Raw genomic sequence first — 16,058 nt, 5'->3', positions numbered from 1 at the left:
GTTAAACAACTCACATGAGAAATTTTCCATTGGCACTACCTTGGAGGTCAAGTCAGTGAATGGTTCTGCAACACAAGCAGTCGGTTTTTTTTTTCAATAGAAAAAATAACTAGCAGACGCTGCCGGCGTCGGCATTGCAATGGGGAGAAAGGGGGAAGCGTAAAGGAGGAGAAAGATGAGATAGAACACGCATTCTCAATGTGTGTTTAAACGCCCTTGGGAAAGTATGGCTGGGAGGGAAGCCAAGAGGAGAGAGAGGGGGACGTCTTCGTGTTATGTCATCATAGCGTCTCCCTCTGAAACCGCGTTATGTCATTATAACGTCTTCCTGTGGCATCACTTTATTATGTCACTGTACCGTCTTCCTGCAATAACATGTGAAGTCATTATGACGTCTTTCTATGGCATCAAATTATTTCACCTTGACGTTTTCCTGCGACGTCACATTTATGTCACGTTGACGTATCCCTGTCACGTCACATGATATCATGATGACATTTTCTTGTCACGTCACGCTAAGTCATTATGAGGTCTTTCTGTGACGTCACGTCATGTTGTGTCATGATAACATCACAAGATTTGTCAATGTGTGACGTCAAGGTGACGCCATATGCGATGTTATCACACAATATTTTGCATTCGTCAACGATCAATTTTTGGTTATGATGAAGCATCTGTGGCTTTCGCCGTAATAATGTTTCGTATATAATGCCACCCCTTATTGTTCTCGTCCGCGTGCAGAGTCAGAACGGTTGGCGCACGTGAAGCTGGCCACTGACCTGGACACATCGGATTCCCTGGTGTTTCCCGAAGGGGGCAGCTTCAAGTTGGTGGCAACGGTGCAGGCGCATCCGAGCTTCGCCGAGACGCTCTTCTGGTGGGACAAGGACGGCGCGCCGCTTGAAAAGGTCCCGGAGCTGCTCCTGTGGTACCGCGAACCACGAGTCATGCTCGAGAAGTTCAACGCGCGCTTCGACGACAGCGGCGAGTACGCGCTGTTCGCGCGCATACGTAATGCCACCGCCAAGATCACATTCAACGTCAGCATCTTGTGTGAGCATACCATTTTTGACGCCATACTTCGCTCTAGGCTTCTAGAGCGAAGACAAAGAATTTTAGTAGGTAAACCTGCTATTGAATTGATATTGAATGAAGACTGTGTTAAAGCACACATTCAGTATCATAGTTAAACAGTGGCTGGTTGTGCGCGAATAGAAATGGTAGCTAGCCAAGGTTTCTTCTCTAGACAAGGTGCATTCGGTCACATGTTGTCGTTGTGGATGTCTCATAGTTACATAAATGTGGACAGAAGAGCAGAAAAAAAAATGCCCCCCCCCCCCCCTCACGAAGGAAATCGTGAGGAAATGCGAATGCATTGCGTAGCGTACATAACGGCGTTTCGCACGTCATAACCCAGCGTTAGAACAATATTGTTTTCTTTTTTTTAACACATTACAACCAATAGCACCGTTCACCACAGGTGGCGGTTTTCTGTCGCGAGAAACGTGGTTTGCGTTTCCAGTTTTAGTAGTTATAGCGTGCATGGTTAAAAAATGCTACACATACGCTAGCAGCACAAACGCTACAAACCCGTTTCAAACGCATTGCATTGAGGCGGTGGCAAGTCACGTTCAAGTCAAGGAGGAGGGAAGGGGGGGCGTCTGGTTGCTAAGGGCGAAGATAAGCACGCACGCCCGCAGCTGTTGCTGACAGCTGCTGACGCCGAAGCGTGACATGGTGGGGCCTTCGGCTGCTAAGGACGCGCCCGCCCGCAGCTGTTGGTATGGGAAAGGGTGGTGGACAGATCCCGACGGACGCCTGACATAGCCCGTCTAAGAAATGCATTCGCATATAAAACATCGATGAACTTGGAAGGCTAAAAGTGAGCTTTTTGTCGTTAACTACACGTGGATACAGGGGTACATGCCTTGGTATTTGAGGTACGCTGAACCAACGGAAAGCTAGGACTTAGTTTTGGCAGTCTGGTGTTATTTAATGGGAACATATATATATATTATTCAATATTAGTTTGACAGAGGGCTCACTTCCATTCAATTTGCACAAAATCGAATTAAATGATGTTTGATCGGATAGCACGCATTTAATTTAAACGCACTGTTGTGTATGCTTTACAGTTTTTGACGTTCTCTGTTCATCCTATATCGCAAAGGTCTCGTGCTCACCTCAACTATCAAATCGCAGCCCCAAAACTCAGTTCAATAAGGGTCGGAACCGTGGCAGTGAATAAAACCATGGGGAGGAGGGGGGGGTGATTTGAACATAAGTTTACCCAACGTTGTCATTTGAAAGAACGTCATGTATCTGAAGGAGATTCGACTTCATGTTTGGAGACGGATATCGCTAGTGATCTTGAGAAAGACTGAAATTCCAAAATTGTGTTGTTCTTTTTCAGTGATGTTTCAACATATAGTGGCCACATGGGGTACCTCAGGAAAAAACAAACGCTTGACATCAGTGGTGTGTCAGTATCTCACCCGAATAAAGTGTTTTTAATTGAAAGTCGGGAAATATAATGCCACTATCACTTAAAAAAGTCCGTTAAGTTTATTCCCTGTAAATCCGCAGAGCCCACGCGGGCTGCATGTTTGAGACTCTAGTGTAGAGTGAACGTTTTGAAACGTGATTTCTTAATTTATCTTCATATATCACTTACGGTAGGAAACTTCCACAATCACGCCGAATTTGATTTCTTATCATCAATATATGATCTTTCCAGTTCATTTTAGCCTATTCTGCATTAATTCCCGAAACCACCGCTTTGAAGAAAGTTGGAGAGTGCCCCTTAGCAACATTTCCAGCTTTATCTTGACAAATCGTTCAAATCAAACTTTTTTTTTTTTTGCCTTCGATTCACACCACAACCATGCATCCTTAATGCACGAATGAGCAGCACAATCGGGTTTTTTAGAGCGAATAAAGCCCTCGTACGTTACTTGGAGTCACGTCTGACTTGCTTTGGTTCGGTCACATGTCTTCGTCCTCAGCCAAGCCCGTAGTCACGGTGGTTAACAACACAGAGTTCTACGCCAACGGCTCCGACTACACCTTGGTCTGCACGGTGAAAGGGAGCTCGCCGCTGAACGCTTCGTGGGAATGGCACGAGTGCGTGGAACCGCGCGATTGCGACGACCTGGGCAGTGTGTTCGACCGCCTGGCCGCCAACATCTCCCACAAGAACGGTGGCACCCCGCCGGGACCTTTGGTGAGCAGCGCTGAGGGACAGCGACACCGCAACCTGACGCTTCGGCTTAGCGCCCATCAGACTGGCCTGTACCGGTGCGTGGCCCAAAACTCGCAAGGCAGCGGATTCAGCGTCGTCAGGTTCTACGTCACTGGTGGGTTCGCATCTCCCGTAAACGCTTCTGGAGGTAACGTGCGCCGTTCGTGCTGTAAATGTTGAAGCATGTTCGCACAGTGCGCCTAAAAATGAACTTTACTTGTGCGACGAAAAAATAAATGCCAACCAATAGCAAAGATCGAAACGTTAGTGAAGAAAAAATACCAGAGAGAAACATTCTGAGCTAGTAAGAATGAAGCGTGACTAACATACTGTTACAATATTACCGCCCCCCCCCCTCGGGCGGCAGTACCACCCGAGCCTCAGCCGACACAGAAGCATGATTTGCCCCAGTTCTTTGCGGATGGACCAACCACTTTCGTAGTAATAGCAACTCTGTCAGCTTGCTTTATTACCCATATTGTTATGGTTTATCTGATTTCTAGCCTTACTTGCTAGCTACTGTACGTTTACCGTTCACTGTCGCATTATAGAACGCCTTCTGTTCTTTGTACGATTCTGTTTTTGACATGCTCAACTGCACTATTCTCTCATTTACTAATATACGTTGGTTGTCGGTGTTTCTTCTCTCTTAATCTTTTTATTCGTGGTCCTGTACGGAATCCCGCAGATGCAAGGAACGGCTTCGAGGTCATCGCCTCTGACGTCATACCCGTCGACCAGGATCGTGTGACGCTCAGCTGCCTGGCCAGCCAGTTTAAGTACGAGGGCCTCACATGGAAGTGGAAACCGAAAGGCTCCTCACAACTTCTCAGCCTTATCCCTAATGGTAATGGCACCACGGTATTTTCAAAGTTAGCGTGGGTTATGAATAGCTTATTCCTTATAGGGTCTATTGCATGCAGTTGTAATGGGTGAGAAGTCTAAGGTTGCAAGTAATAACTAGATATATTCTTGAAGAAACCGGCAATGTGATAAAGATTGCTACCAAGATTTCATTTTGTGCCTACAATCAATGAATCAATCAATGAATCCATTGATTGATCGATCAATAAGACCGCTCAGTCATCGACAATGATTGTGAGCATACCTTTGTTTAGTTCATTTTTTCCTGCTCCAGTATTTGAGTGTGTCACTATAGGAGCTCAACACGTGTGAGTTCAGGTCATGTACATTTAGCATATGGCGTTATACTGCGGTACCTTTCAGTAGTGTGCTCGTTAATACGATAGAAATTATATGGACACTCTCCGCTGATTTTGCCATCGCCGTCATGTCCCGGATATATATATATATATATATATATATAGAGAGAGAGAGAGAGAGAGAAAGAGAGAGAGAGAGAGAGAGAAAGAGAGAGAGAGACCTGTGCTCGAGGAATGAGCAGCCGAGCGCAGGCCTCTAATGGCGCCTTAGATCGTCTTTTGACCTTCCACGATATAACAAATCACTACCGCCTACAGCGCACTATATACCCCCCTTACACCATGGAGCTTCGCGCTACCATGAAATACTATGGCACCAGTCACAGACGCGTACGTTTCCTACCCCATCTTTTAGCCATCTTATACACCCTGCGATATGCCCCTCCCCTTTGTGCATTTTCTGTCAACAAAGAGCTAACCTAGACCATATTATGTGGGGGTGTACTCGAAACCCACAACCTAATTCTCTACACATTAATAGTAAGGAGCAGTGGGAGGCTGCTATGTGCAGCTCGGCACCCGAAGTCCAAGACCAGATTTTGGATTGGGCCAAGAGGGTAGCGGAGACCTACGCTGGGTAGGCTCCTCTGACACTCCACCACCGCACCTTTCCCTCTTAGGATAAATGAAGTTTTTCTCCTCCTCCTCATCCGGAGATTCAAACCAGTGACTCCCCGTTCCTCAGCGCTCTGCATTAACCAACTAAGTCACGTTACTCACACTGTCGATCTCAGTAGCGGCGAGCTATGTATATACACTACTTACCACCGGCTTACTGTCAATGGACTTAAAAGAAACATACTTGAACAAAGCACGTAATTTGTTTAGACATGTCATACACCCTTTCCTTAGACACATACGTGTCCGATGGCATGAACAATGGAGGGGTGGGTTCACCGAACCACATGCAGTTAGATGAAAGAGGCATTCCAAAATGTCTCTGGCTCCACTTTCCCTCTGAAGCAACAGGAAAAATATCTCCCATCATGTCCAGGACTATTCGGGAAGTTGCTGGTCCTGTTGGGCCAGTGATTTTGGTCCCCATCGAAATGTGTGCCTCCACTATCACTTTAGACGGACACACTCAACTCGCTGCCTGCTTCGATCGCACTGCTTCGTCGTCGCAACTGTGTACGTGTAAACATAAACCTTGTGGGCTAACGTCATAATTTATTGCTGCAGAACTTCCATGCGGTGTGCCTACAAAGGGTGCCGGTGATAGTCCCTGGAGACTTCAAGGTTAATGTACTGCGACGGGAAAACCAGTGGCTTGTCACATTTCTTGATGTCGAACTTTGACTTCGCCTCCTGTCGGACGTGACGCAGTCAACTATTCCCAGCAACACCTGTTTAAATATTAGGGTTACTGCATCACAATCAATTAAAGCACAATTTCTCGTATTCATACATTTCGTATCCTTTCTAAATACCCCAGCCATATTTCGTATAGCAGCCCGATAGGTTGCTATCGCATTCATTGATTCGGCCTTGTGCCGAAACTGTGACTTTTTCGCAGGTGATCTTGACGTCAAGATGTTGTCTACAGCGTTCTCCAACAACCTGACGCTTCACTTCAACCATATCAGCAAGAACCAGTCCGGGGAGTACCAGTGCTTCGGTTCTGTTCGAGGCGGAGGAGCGCGGAGGCATATTGAGTTCATCAAAGTTGTCGTACGAGGTACGGTTCCGCGCTAGTTCTCCTTGCTGAATTACCATCATGAATATTGTGGAAAGGGCAACAAGAACTAGAGCGAGCGCTTACACTCTGGAAGTACGATCCACGTGACGCTTGCAAGTGTTACGACGAGTACTCATTTCGGTCTTTCAGAAGCACGTTGAAGTACAGCGCGCGTGCAAATGTGCGGTCAGTGCATCCTTTTGCTCTTCCTTCTGGGTTTGTTCCTTCTTCCTCTCCTAACGACAAAAGCTCGCAAAATTCAATTTAACTGGCGCATGATGCTGGCTCCCCTTCCCCCTCACATAACGCCCCAACGTTACCTTCTCAAACGTTACCATTGAAAGGCCGAGTTGACATTGATTGGAAATTTAGGAGGAGTCAGTATCCCTCCATCATGAATGCCCAGAATAGTTGCTAAAAAAGCCATCTTGTTGAATCTATGAGGAGGATAGGTTTCATGTACTGCGAATAAATGCATGCGAGCTGCTTTAACCTGTGCATACATTTACAGTAACAAGTTGCCGAACACTGCCACCACCTCTTTGGTTTAGTTAGGTTTCGAAAGTCGGCAACAACGCAACGCTTTTTCACTATTGCCGCCTCTTTCATCCGCAGTCTCTTCGCAGACATGCGTCCACCGGAGTTTAGCAAGACCAACCTGCACAACGACGTTCTGTCATACATCGACCTGCAGTGCACAGCGACCGGCCTACCTGAGCCCAGCATTTCGTGGCTGAAGAATGGTAAGCCGCTTAACATCAGTGGCATGGACCGCCTTGATGAAGGCCGCTGGATTGTCAAGCGGAAGATGACGCCTCAGGACAGCGGCTTCTACCAGTGTCGCGCCGAGAACAGGGCCGGAGTCATCTACGCCAACACCACCATCAATGTCGCCAGTGGTACGTATACGCACTATGTGTATACGGGGCGGCCTCCGTGATAACTCTCGCAGCGCGCTGTTGTACGTTGCCGGAGCTAATCGTGGAGGCCACAATATGGGAGCTCTTGGAAATTGTCACGAGTAGGAGTGCCACTTTGGGCATGTGTGATTCAGTCAACTTGTTTAGACCCTGTTAACGGCCACTTTACACTACACATGATTCCTCATCGCAAGTAATTAAATGAAAGCTTTATATACCTTGTGCCAATGTGACCTTGAGCGAAAAGTGAGCGTCGACTCGAAATGGCACAGTCACATAGAGCTTTTTTCGGGAACGTCGCTTGGCTATGGATGTGTTAGGACGGGCTTTCGCTAACGTAAATTATTTCGGTCGTTTCAATTGTGCCCAGTTTGATGCTTTTAGTACCAACAAACTCGTGAAGTTGTAGCGATCACGCCTATACCAAATTTTGGGAGGTTGGTGGGCTTTTACGATATTATCACGCTTTTTTGTTCGGCCCCCGCCGCTTCGAAGCAAACGCTGACTGCATTTGAGCTGTCGCGGCACGGTGCTGCTGCTGCGGCGACCACCTCGTCTCTCTCTTGTGCGGACATTGAGACTGTGCACTGATGGAAAAGGACGGAGAGCTTCTGACTCCCGAAGAGTTCGCCAAGGGTTGTGGATGGCAAACAGTTGCTGCCAGGCATGCCCGAGACAAGTCGGCGTCCGTCAAGCAAGTTGGAGCTGTTTCCACCGGTGCCCACCCGAACGACAATGTGGCTGCCCAGGGTCGTCGAGACTGCGGCAGAGCAAAAACCCGGATTATTCATAGCGGAAGGATGCCTCCACTGCCCATCGATGAAGAAGGTCATCGTCAGGCCGATGGGAGGTCTTAACATCAGCAAGGTTGGCCCGACCGTTTTGGCCGAGGTCATATGGAAAGCGGTCGGCATCGACTCGTTGCCGCAGGACGCGGACACTTTGTGCCCGAATTTTCAACAAAACATCATGGTTGAAAGTACGCCCTGCCGGGAGAACGTGATTCGTTATGCCAACGTGGAATTCATTGTTGTTATGGGTCAGCAGCACAAAGTCAACGCGTACGAAGCGGCTCCCGATTCTACGTACAAGGGCGTCATCCGAGGCATTGCACCGAGTGAGGGTCCGACAGAGCTCGACTGCGAGATAGTCAACTCAAAGAACCCGCTGGCCCTGGGCGCCAAACGACTCAAGAACACGAGCGCCATGGTTGTGGTATTCAACGGCTACAGGGTGCCAAACTACGTCTCGTATGGTGGAATGCTCGTCCGCTGTACGTTATATGGAAAACAAGTAGAGGTGTGCTACGCCTGTGGCTGTCTTGGACATCAAGCAGACGTGTGCCCCAGTCCAGACAACACCGTGTGCAGGGGATGTGGCGTCGCCAATCTGGATAAGAACCACGCGTGCGACCCCAAGTGCAAACTGTGTTGTGGCCGGCACCTTACCGGCGCCAAGGAGTACAAGGAGAGGTACCAGATGCCTTACCTTGTGAGATGCAGACGCGCAGAGCGATCCCGTGGAAATAGAAGCAAGTCATCTGCCTTCGCTCAAGACGACCGCCACTTCTCGGCCCAAGCTGGTCACCACGGAGCCTGCGGATGCTCCAGCTCCAGTAGCCCCTCTTCGTCAGTTACCTCCGGGCCTTCCGGACGTCGTTCCAGGTCCAGAAGCAGATCCAGGTTCAGGGGCAGATCTGGATCCACCAGCCGATCTGCCTGCAGGGCCAGGTCTGGTTCCAGTAACGGCCAGCAGACGAAGACGAAGCTGGCCCTTACATGGACTGACAAGGTTCGTGGTGGCAGCGAAACGTGACCTTCTCAGGGCCCACATGACCCACCCCCAGAGCAAGCTAGGGGCGCCGAGGTAGCACGCTTTCAGAAGTAAAGCGCGGAATTAAAAGAAATTGTCAAGAAGATGGCTAGCAAAATGACCGAGATTAAGAAATTGGTTATCAGTCATAGTGCTTCATATACAGCTTCGCCACCGTTCGCTACCGAAGTACCGATTCCGGCTAGCAACTCAGCCGTGGCCCCTAAGAGCAGGGCACTTTCTAATAAGAAAGAATCAGGTGCTCAAATCAGGTGCACGCTCACTACAAGGGCGCAGCAGTTACAGCAAGGTCTGGCACTGGTGCAAGTTCTCTTAGGTGACCCTAGGAGAGGCCTAGGTGGGCCCCGCGGTGGTCTAGTGGCCAAGGTACTCGGCTGCTGACCCACAGGTCGCGGGATCGAATCCCGGCTGCGGCGGCTGTATTTCCGATGGAGGCGGAAATGTTGTAGGCCCGTGTGCTCAGATTTGGGAGCACGTTAAATAGCCCCAGGTGGTCAAAATTTCCAGAGTCCTCCACTACGGCGTCTCTCATAATCATATGGTTGTTTTGGGACGTCAAACCTCAAAAATCAATCAATCAGAGGCCTAGGTGCACGGGCCGATCGAATGGGTGCTCTATAGCGTCTCGTTATTTTTAGTAATACGTCCGCTACTCCAGTGCAGGTGGTTCTTCCGGACGCTTTGGGTAATCGAGTGAGAGCTACAAGCTCATGGGTGACTCAGGCTGGCGGGAACGTTTTACGTGTTGCTTCGCTTACGCCGGGCAGTAAAGAAAATTTGCCTAATCATGGATGGTTCCACAGAAAGGTTCCCAGTTTGGCAATGGAGCTGCAGGGGGTACACCAACAAGAGGGCCCGGTTACATCAGTATTTTAGATCACTAGTTGATAAACCACAGATAATAGCATTAAAGAAAACTCTAGCCTTTGCCGCATTTCTTCAAGGTTATCGAGCCATTTCCGGCCAGCCCAGTTTCGTGGTCGGGGAGTATGCACATTAGTGGATAAGAAATATACGCACCTGTCTCATGACCCGAAGCTGGCGAGTTGCGATGTAAATAAAATACGTCATGTTGGAAGTTCTGCTGAACACGAGATACCACAGCCAGCGAAGAAACAGCGTATTTATACTGAATATTTACATCAGTCCTAGGGACTCCCGACAGCAGTTTCAGAGGATACTCAAGAAGTCCGTTGACCTCTTCAACGCCCCTTATGGACTATGGGGATACGTTTACGAAACGAGAAAAGGCCGAAGATTGTGGGAGAACTTCGACGAATTATATATATATATATATATATATATATATATATATATATATATATATATATATATATATATATATATATATATATATATATATATATATATATATATATATATATATATATATATATATATATATATGTGTGTGTGTGTGTGTGTGTGTGTGTGTGTGTGTGTGTGTGTGTGTGTAAATCTTGTACAATGAGCAAGTCTTGTCGATTGCAATCCAAGCTTGATATCTTCGATTCTCATTGTACATACGGATTTAAGGCAACCACGTTGGAATATGCAGAATCACGCCACGATTTTTCACTCTTTCAGGAATACCAGCACCCATCATGAATACGACGCACGTCGCCCTGCTAAGCGTCGTCTTTGTCATCGCCATCATCTGCTTCCTGATCGTGCTCGTTTGCTGCAAGAAATATCGTGCTCACTTGGTGAGTGCAGCTATCCTTCTTATACCCAGCTTTCCACTTAGGCACTCAAATTATTAGCATATTTTTGCCCGCATTTTATCAGGTAATCACGCACCCCTTCCGCAGAAAATTGACGTCATGAACCACTCTGAGTGTTAAACCTTACAAGGCACTTGATGCCTTATAAATTTGCCTTAACTGAATATTAACTGCAATGCTTATGTGGGTAACCTGGTATCTGCCGAAGGCAACAATTCGTAATTCAATTCCATTTTTTGTGTGATATTATGAAGTATCTCGTTTCGCAGATATTTCGGTGTCGAGGTCTTTGGTTGTGAGCGAAAAATCAGCGTTGTCCATGACCGCGAAATTGAGAAAAAATAAAATTAATAAGAACTTGAACCATTTTTCGCTAAACGGAACCATGTCTAGATGCGAAGCAGCGGGACGAACGCTTACACTGGTGGTGACGTTGACGCTGGCGCTCATCAAGCGAAATCCAAGTAAAGACGCCCTTGACTGAATTCCGAACGCGAGATCCAGTGCCTACATATATGGGTTGGCCAGTGAACGGTTGTGCAGCGCGAGATATCGGTTTTGTACTAGCAGACGCCGCCAGCGTTGGCCTTGCGAGGCCAAAGAGTGGGAGGAGAGCGACAGTTTTGCGGGTGTCTTACAGGACCGGCACGAGACGCGACCATGCCTAATGGGGGTGTACGGAGGGACAGCATTACACAGGCTAGTTAAAGAGCTGCTTCACATCTAAAAGCTCGTTCAAAATGAGAATCAAACTCAGGCCTTCTTCGTGGCAAGCAGCAATTCTCCCACATAGCCACATCATTGCTGGGAACTGCTTTAAAAAAAAACCCATTAAATTCAATGTAGTTTCTAGTACACCATCTCCAACGACTTCAAGTCCAGCTCAGTGAACAAGAAACAAGTATGTGGTTCTGAAACGTAAGATCACTTAATCAGACTTGGTCAGTGAGCGTGGTTCATCTAACACAATGCGTGATTGGTTTAACTATCGTCGAAATATTGACAATGTATGTAGTATTGCGTGGCGGAAGCGCCGAGTCTCGCCAGCAGTGAAAACATGGGAATTTAACAAGGATTGGGTGATTTAAGTATACCCACCCTTCACAAAGCGCTCAGACTTCATCATTATCAGCAGCAAAAGCATCAACACAGTGAGAAACTGCGTAGGTTCGTGTGTCATATCATGGACGCGCAGTGGTCTCTCCATTGATACGGAACAATTATGGCGCAGTGGGCACTGAACAGTCGTACTTACCGTAGGGATTCTAGGTTATCTTGAAAAGATTATTGTTGAACACACAGACCTTCCTTCTTTTGTGGCATGGTTAAAGCATGCCCCAAGAATCAAAAGCCAATTGAGAAGGCGACGTGCACTGGGTCTGCACTGGGTCTGATTACGCCATCGTATTTTAATCTATAAGGTGAAGCTCAAGCCTACCCTTCCAAGTTCTTTGCTTTAAGTTACTTAACTGCAAGGAAGAAAAAAAGTACATATAAAACGAAAGACATATGCCGGCATTACCCGTGAAATTAGCGAACTGGTCATAATTCAGCAGTGTCTACTATGTCCTGGTTCATTGCTGTTGTTGTTTTTTTCAGTTAAGATTGTGTCGAGTTCTGAAGTAAACTAACACTCAACCTACGGATTGTTGAAAACATTATCTGTAACTCCTAAAAAAAAATTCTTTTCAAGCATGTAACGTTATGCTGACGTTCCGGCGAAAAGTTTTCGGCGTGGAGCTTGAGAAGACGTTTGTCTTCCTTTTAATCACTATAGTAATCAGTGATTCCTTATTCAAAGAAAGGTTCTTGCCGTAGAATTGTTGTTCACAGAAAATTTCTGCCAATCCTGTTGCTGGACACATTACCAGAGAAGGTGGTCAGCGTAGCGAATCAGCATCCACGAACTTCGGCCCCGAGGGATGACTTCAGAAATATTTTCGTTATTCAGTATTTTCTGCTACTAGCTGTCTATATTTGCTAGCCGGCCAACATTATGATTGGCTGCGATCATATTTCCTTATGACCCTGTAGCGTAAGATTGTGTTCGTGTGTGCGAGCCCAGTTCTTTATTAAAGAACTCGGTGTTCTGGAAGCTCAGCTTGCTTTATTGTTTCTTTATAAAGATAAAAGGGCTTGCCTGTACCTTTGATTTCCTTTTTCGTCATATCAGAAAGAGGAAAAAGAGATGGAGCTGTTTGACAAGACGATTTTCGACAAAGGCCAAGTGGACATGTTCAACCCTGACCTCCCCCTGTGCGAGCAGGTAGAGCTGTTGCCCTACGACCAGCGTTGGGAGTTCCCAAAACATCGTCTCAAGCTCGGTATGTAGCTGATTCTGTTACATAATGCACATAACCCCTGCCGGCCAGAGCAGGAGGTCTCGTGTTCGATCACCCGATTTCGGAGGATCGATAGCCACAACGCTCGGGTGCTCCGGTATCCGCACGCATGAAAACCGTAAGCTATAAGAATTCATCCAATGTAAACGCAGAGGCGCCTGAAGGGCGAAGCATTAGGAGAGATGACAATGCGTTTCTATTACCGACAACGCGTTGCTGTTGCTTGCTATCGCTTTGTGTGGCTGTCTATAGAAAGCTACCCAGTGAGGCTTATAGTTTTATTCGTCCTGCTAATGATGGCAAACACTCGCTTACTAATTAAATTAACAAGCATGGGGTCACGTTTGCACATAAACATGGGGACATCTGACACCATCACCGGGAGAATGGCTCCTCTCACAATGTTGTGCAAAGATGTGTGAGCTATACTGTCAAGGCTCCTCCATGTGTTACCTCTCCTCGCCTTCAAAGTGTCCCCGAAACTTACAACGCTATAGGCGCGCAGAGGCAGCACGCGCTTTTACACTCAGAGGTCGGGGGTCTGCATTTGCTCGAGGATCGCTCCAGTTTTGAGAGAAACCTTTTTTAGTGTTGTTGACCGCGGCCAGGAGACTGCATTGGACTCAGCGGTGGTGAAAACCTTCAGATACGTGGACGATTACATGTTTTTGTTTTTTTGTTGAGGACTGTCGGTGTGTATGTACTAGGAACGATGTTTTGAAGGTTTTCAGAGTTGGGGTTAGGGCTGGAGTTTACCAGTGAGGTTCCCGGCAAGGTTGCATACAGTTCTTAGATTTGAACATATCGTTTGGAGGAAGCGTCGTATGTTGGATGTACGCCATTCGTATAGTGTCAAACCTATCATCGACTTGCGTTCGGGTATTTCTAAAATATTAAAAAATGGTGTTGCGATGACCTGTATGGGAGCGTCACACAAGAAGTTGTGCCCACACCACCTGCAAGAGAATTTTCCACGGCAGGTTAAGAGGCTTCTGCAGTCTAGGTTCCCAGAACGCCAATTAGTGGTCCTGAGCAAAGGGTCTTGCAAAGGTTGAAGTTGGAAGCGCGGGGTATAAGCTGAATAAAATGGACTTCAGGGGCTCCTTTTGTAAGCATTCCGTAAGTTCACAGGGTTTCCCATAAGCTGAAGAAAGTTTGGGACAGGTACAGATGTAGTGTGGTTGTTTTCTGCTGCAGACAAGCTTGGCCGCATTTGTGCGGCTGTAGGTAAGAAGTTATTTAGACAGAGCGAGCTGGTGTACGGGTGCGACATCAAGCACCGTGATAAATTGGTCGAGTGTGCCAAAAAGGTAGTTTATGATACACCACTATCTTGGGGGAAATGCTATGTCAGGCAGACGGGACAGAGTGTAAACAATAGATTGTTAGGTGATAAGGCGTCTTTGAGGGGGACACCTTCTTCAAATCTTTCCTTACACGGCAGGGAGGGTGGCTGCGCACCCTTGCTATCACATACGAGGGTTCTCGAAAGAATGAAAGGAAAAAATTGCACGAGAAATAGAGGAAGCATATTTTAGTATAGATTAGACGACACATGCGTGGCGAAGCCCTTAATCACGTTACATTCCACCGCGTGCTTTTTCGAATAAATTTAGCTTATAGTTTACGCTTGTCCTTTTCTCGTGTTTATTTTTCGCGCCATAAGCTACGTTAAAAATGAACCAACTTGCCCAACAAGTCACTCTGCAACCAGCCATATTGCAGGGTGCAAGGGCCTTCCGCTCAACTAGCCTCTGTATATACACCTGTCGCAGGTAACTTGAAACGCGGGAGGGAGCGGGGGGGGGGGGGGGCTTCTTTTTCGTTTAGCTGTTAGGAACGTCGCTGAACGTCGCTGAACGTCGCTGAACGTCGCTGAACGTCGCAACTGCCAGCCACCATTCGCGGTTGCATGCTCACAACCGCCATCTTTGGACTGGCTCAATGTAGGAGCTTTTCGACCTGACGGTTCTATTGCTTATGCAGCAAATATTGCACTAAAATAGTTCATGTCAAGGCCACACATCCTCACCATGTTGGTATGGAGCTATGTTCGTCGACTCCTATCACGCAGTGCAGTTCAGCTTCGGTACATAAGTATATTCTTCAATGTTTTCAATTGCTTTCGCTATCAGTTGTTAAAATAATTACGTTCTCACGCTGCGTTATTATGTGAATGCTGATGGAAAACTCACGAGTCAGCTTTTGTTAGGGGCGAAGCTCTTTATTGCGTGGCTTGTGTGTCCCCGTTGTGGGTAACCAGCCCTCGTTCATTCTTGAACTGGTCATAGAGAGCGGTACTTGTACTATAGGCTGAAAAATGCAAATGGTACGACACTAGAGGGCGTTACTTGTAGAAAAAAAGGATTGACGTAACACGTACGAAAAGAGAGAGATGATCGCGCTACTACACTCACGAGTTCTTCGGCGGTGCCATACGCCAGGGGGTGCTCTATAGTACAATACAGTACAATATATTAAGAAAACTCATTGAACAGGCACGACCAGCATTGATGTACGCAGATGATATAGTGCTAATGGCCGACAACAAGGAAGATTTTCAGGGATTGATGGACATCTGCAGTAATGAGGGAGATAGGTTAGATTTCAGATTCAGTTAGGAAAAAGATCAGTCATAATTTTTAAAGATAATGGAGGTAGTGAGCTTAGAATACAGGAGATCACGCTAGAGATAACACATAAATACAAATATCTGGGCGTATGGATAAGCAATGGGGCCGAGTACCCAAGGGAACGCGAACTATACGTGACGACTAAAGGTAACAGGAATGCAGCGGTGATGAAAAACAGGGCACTGGGGAATTACAATAGGTATGAAGTTGTGAGAGGAATATAGAAAGGGGTCATGGTTCCTGGTCTGACGTTCGGTCATGCGGTCTTGTGCATCAGATCAGAAGTTCAAGCAAGATTAGAAATTAAGGAACGTGAAACAGGTAGGCTTGCCTTAGGAGCTCATGGGAATACACCAAATCAAGGAGTACAAGGTGATATGTGATGGACATCATTTGAGGGCAGGGAAGCTTGCAGCAAGATAAAATTTGAGAAGCGATTGAGAGAAATGTGAGAAGAGCGTTCG

At 47.0% G+C, this 16,058-nt stretch overlaps 1 protein-coding gene across 2 annotated transcripts in view; it reads left to right on the top strand.

Moving 5' to 3' along the window:
• Nucleotides 1–16,058, top strand: part of LOC119169507 (vascular endothelial growth factor receptor 1) — a 154,116-nt gene that overhangs the window by 30,884 nt on the left and 107,174 nt on the right. For both annotated transcript variants that reach the window (XM_075877744.1, XM_075877748.1), the window contains 7 exons: nt 742–1,053; nt 3,006–3,356; nt 3,930–4,088; nt 5,981–6,142; nt 6,769–7,041; nt 10,483–10,601; nt 12,793–12,943. In XM_075877744.1, coding sequence (XP_075733859.1) covers nt 742–1,053; nt 3,006–3,356; nt 3,930–4,088; nt 5,981–6,142; nt 6,769–7,041; nt 10,483–10,601; nt 12,793–12,943 — 1,527 coding nt within the window. The remainder of the gene's footprint in view (nt 1–741; nt 1,054–3,005; nt 3,357–3,929; nt 4,089–5,980; nt 6,143–6,768; nt 7,042–10,482; nt 10,602–12,792; nt 12,944–16,058) is intronic.

This window comes from Rhipicephalus microplus, chromosome 2 (assembly GCF_043290135.1).
Source record: "Rhipicephalus microplus isolate Deutch F79 chromosome 2, USDA_Rmic, whole genome shotgun sequence".
Lineage (NCBI taxonomy): Eukaryota > Metazoa > Arthropoda > Arachnida > Ixodida > Ixodidae > Rhipicephalus > Rhipicephalus microplus.
Note: the sequence above shows the minus strand (reverse complement) of the source record. Positions and strands in the feature narration are given on the sequence as shown.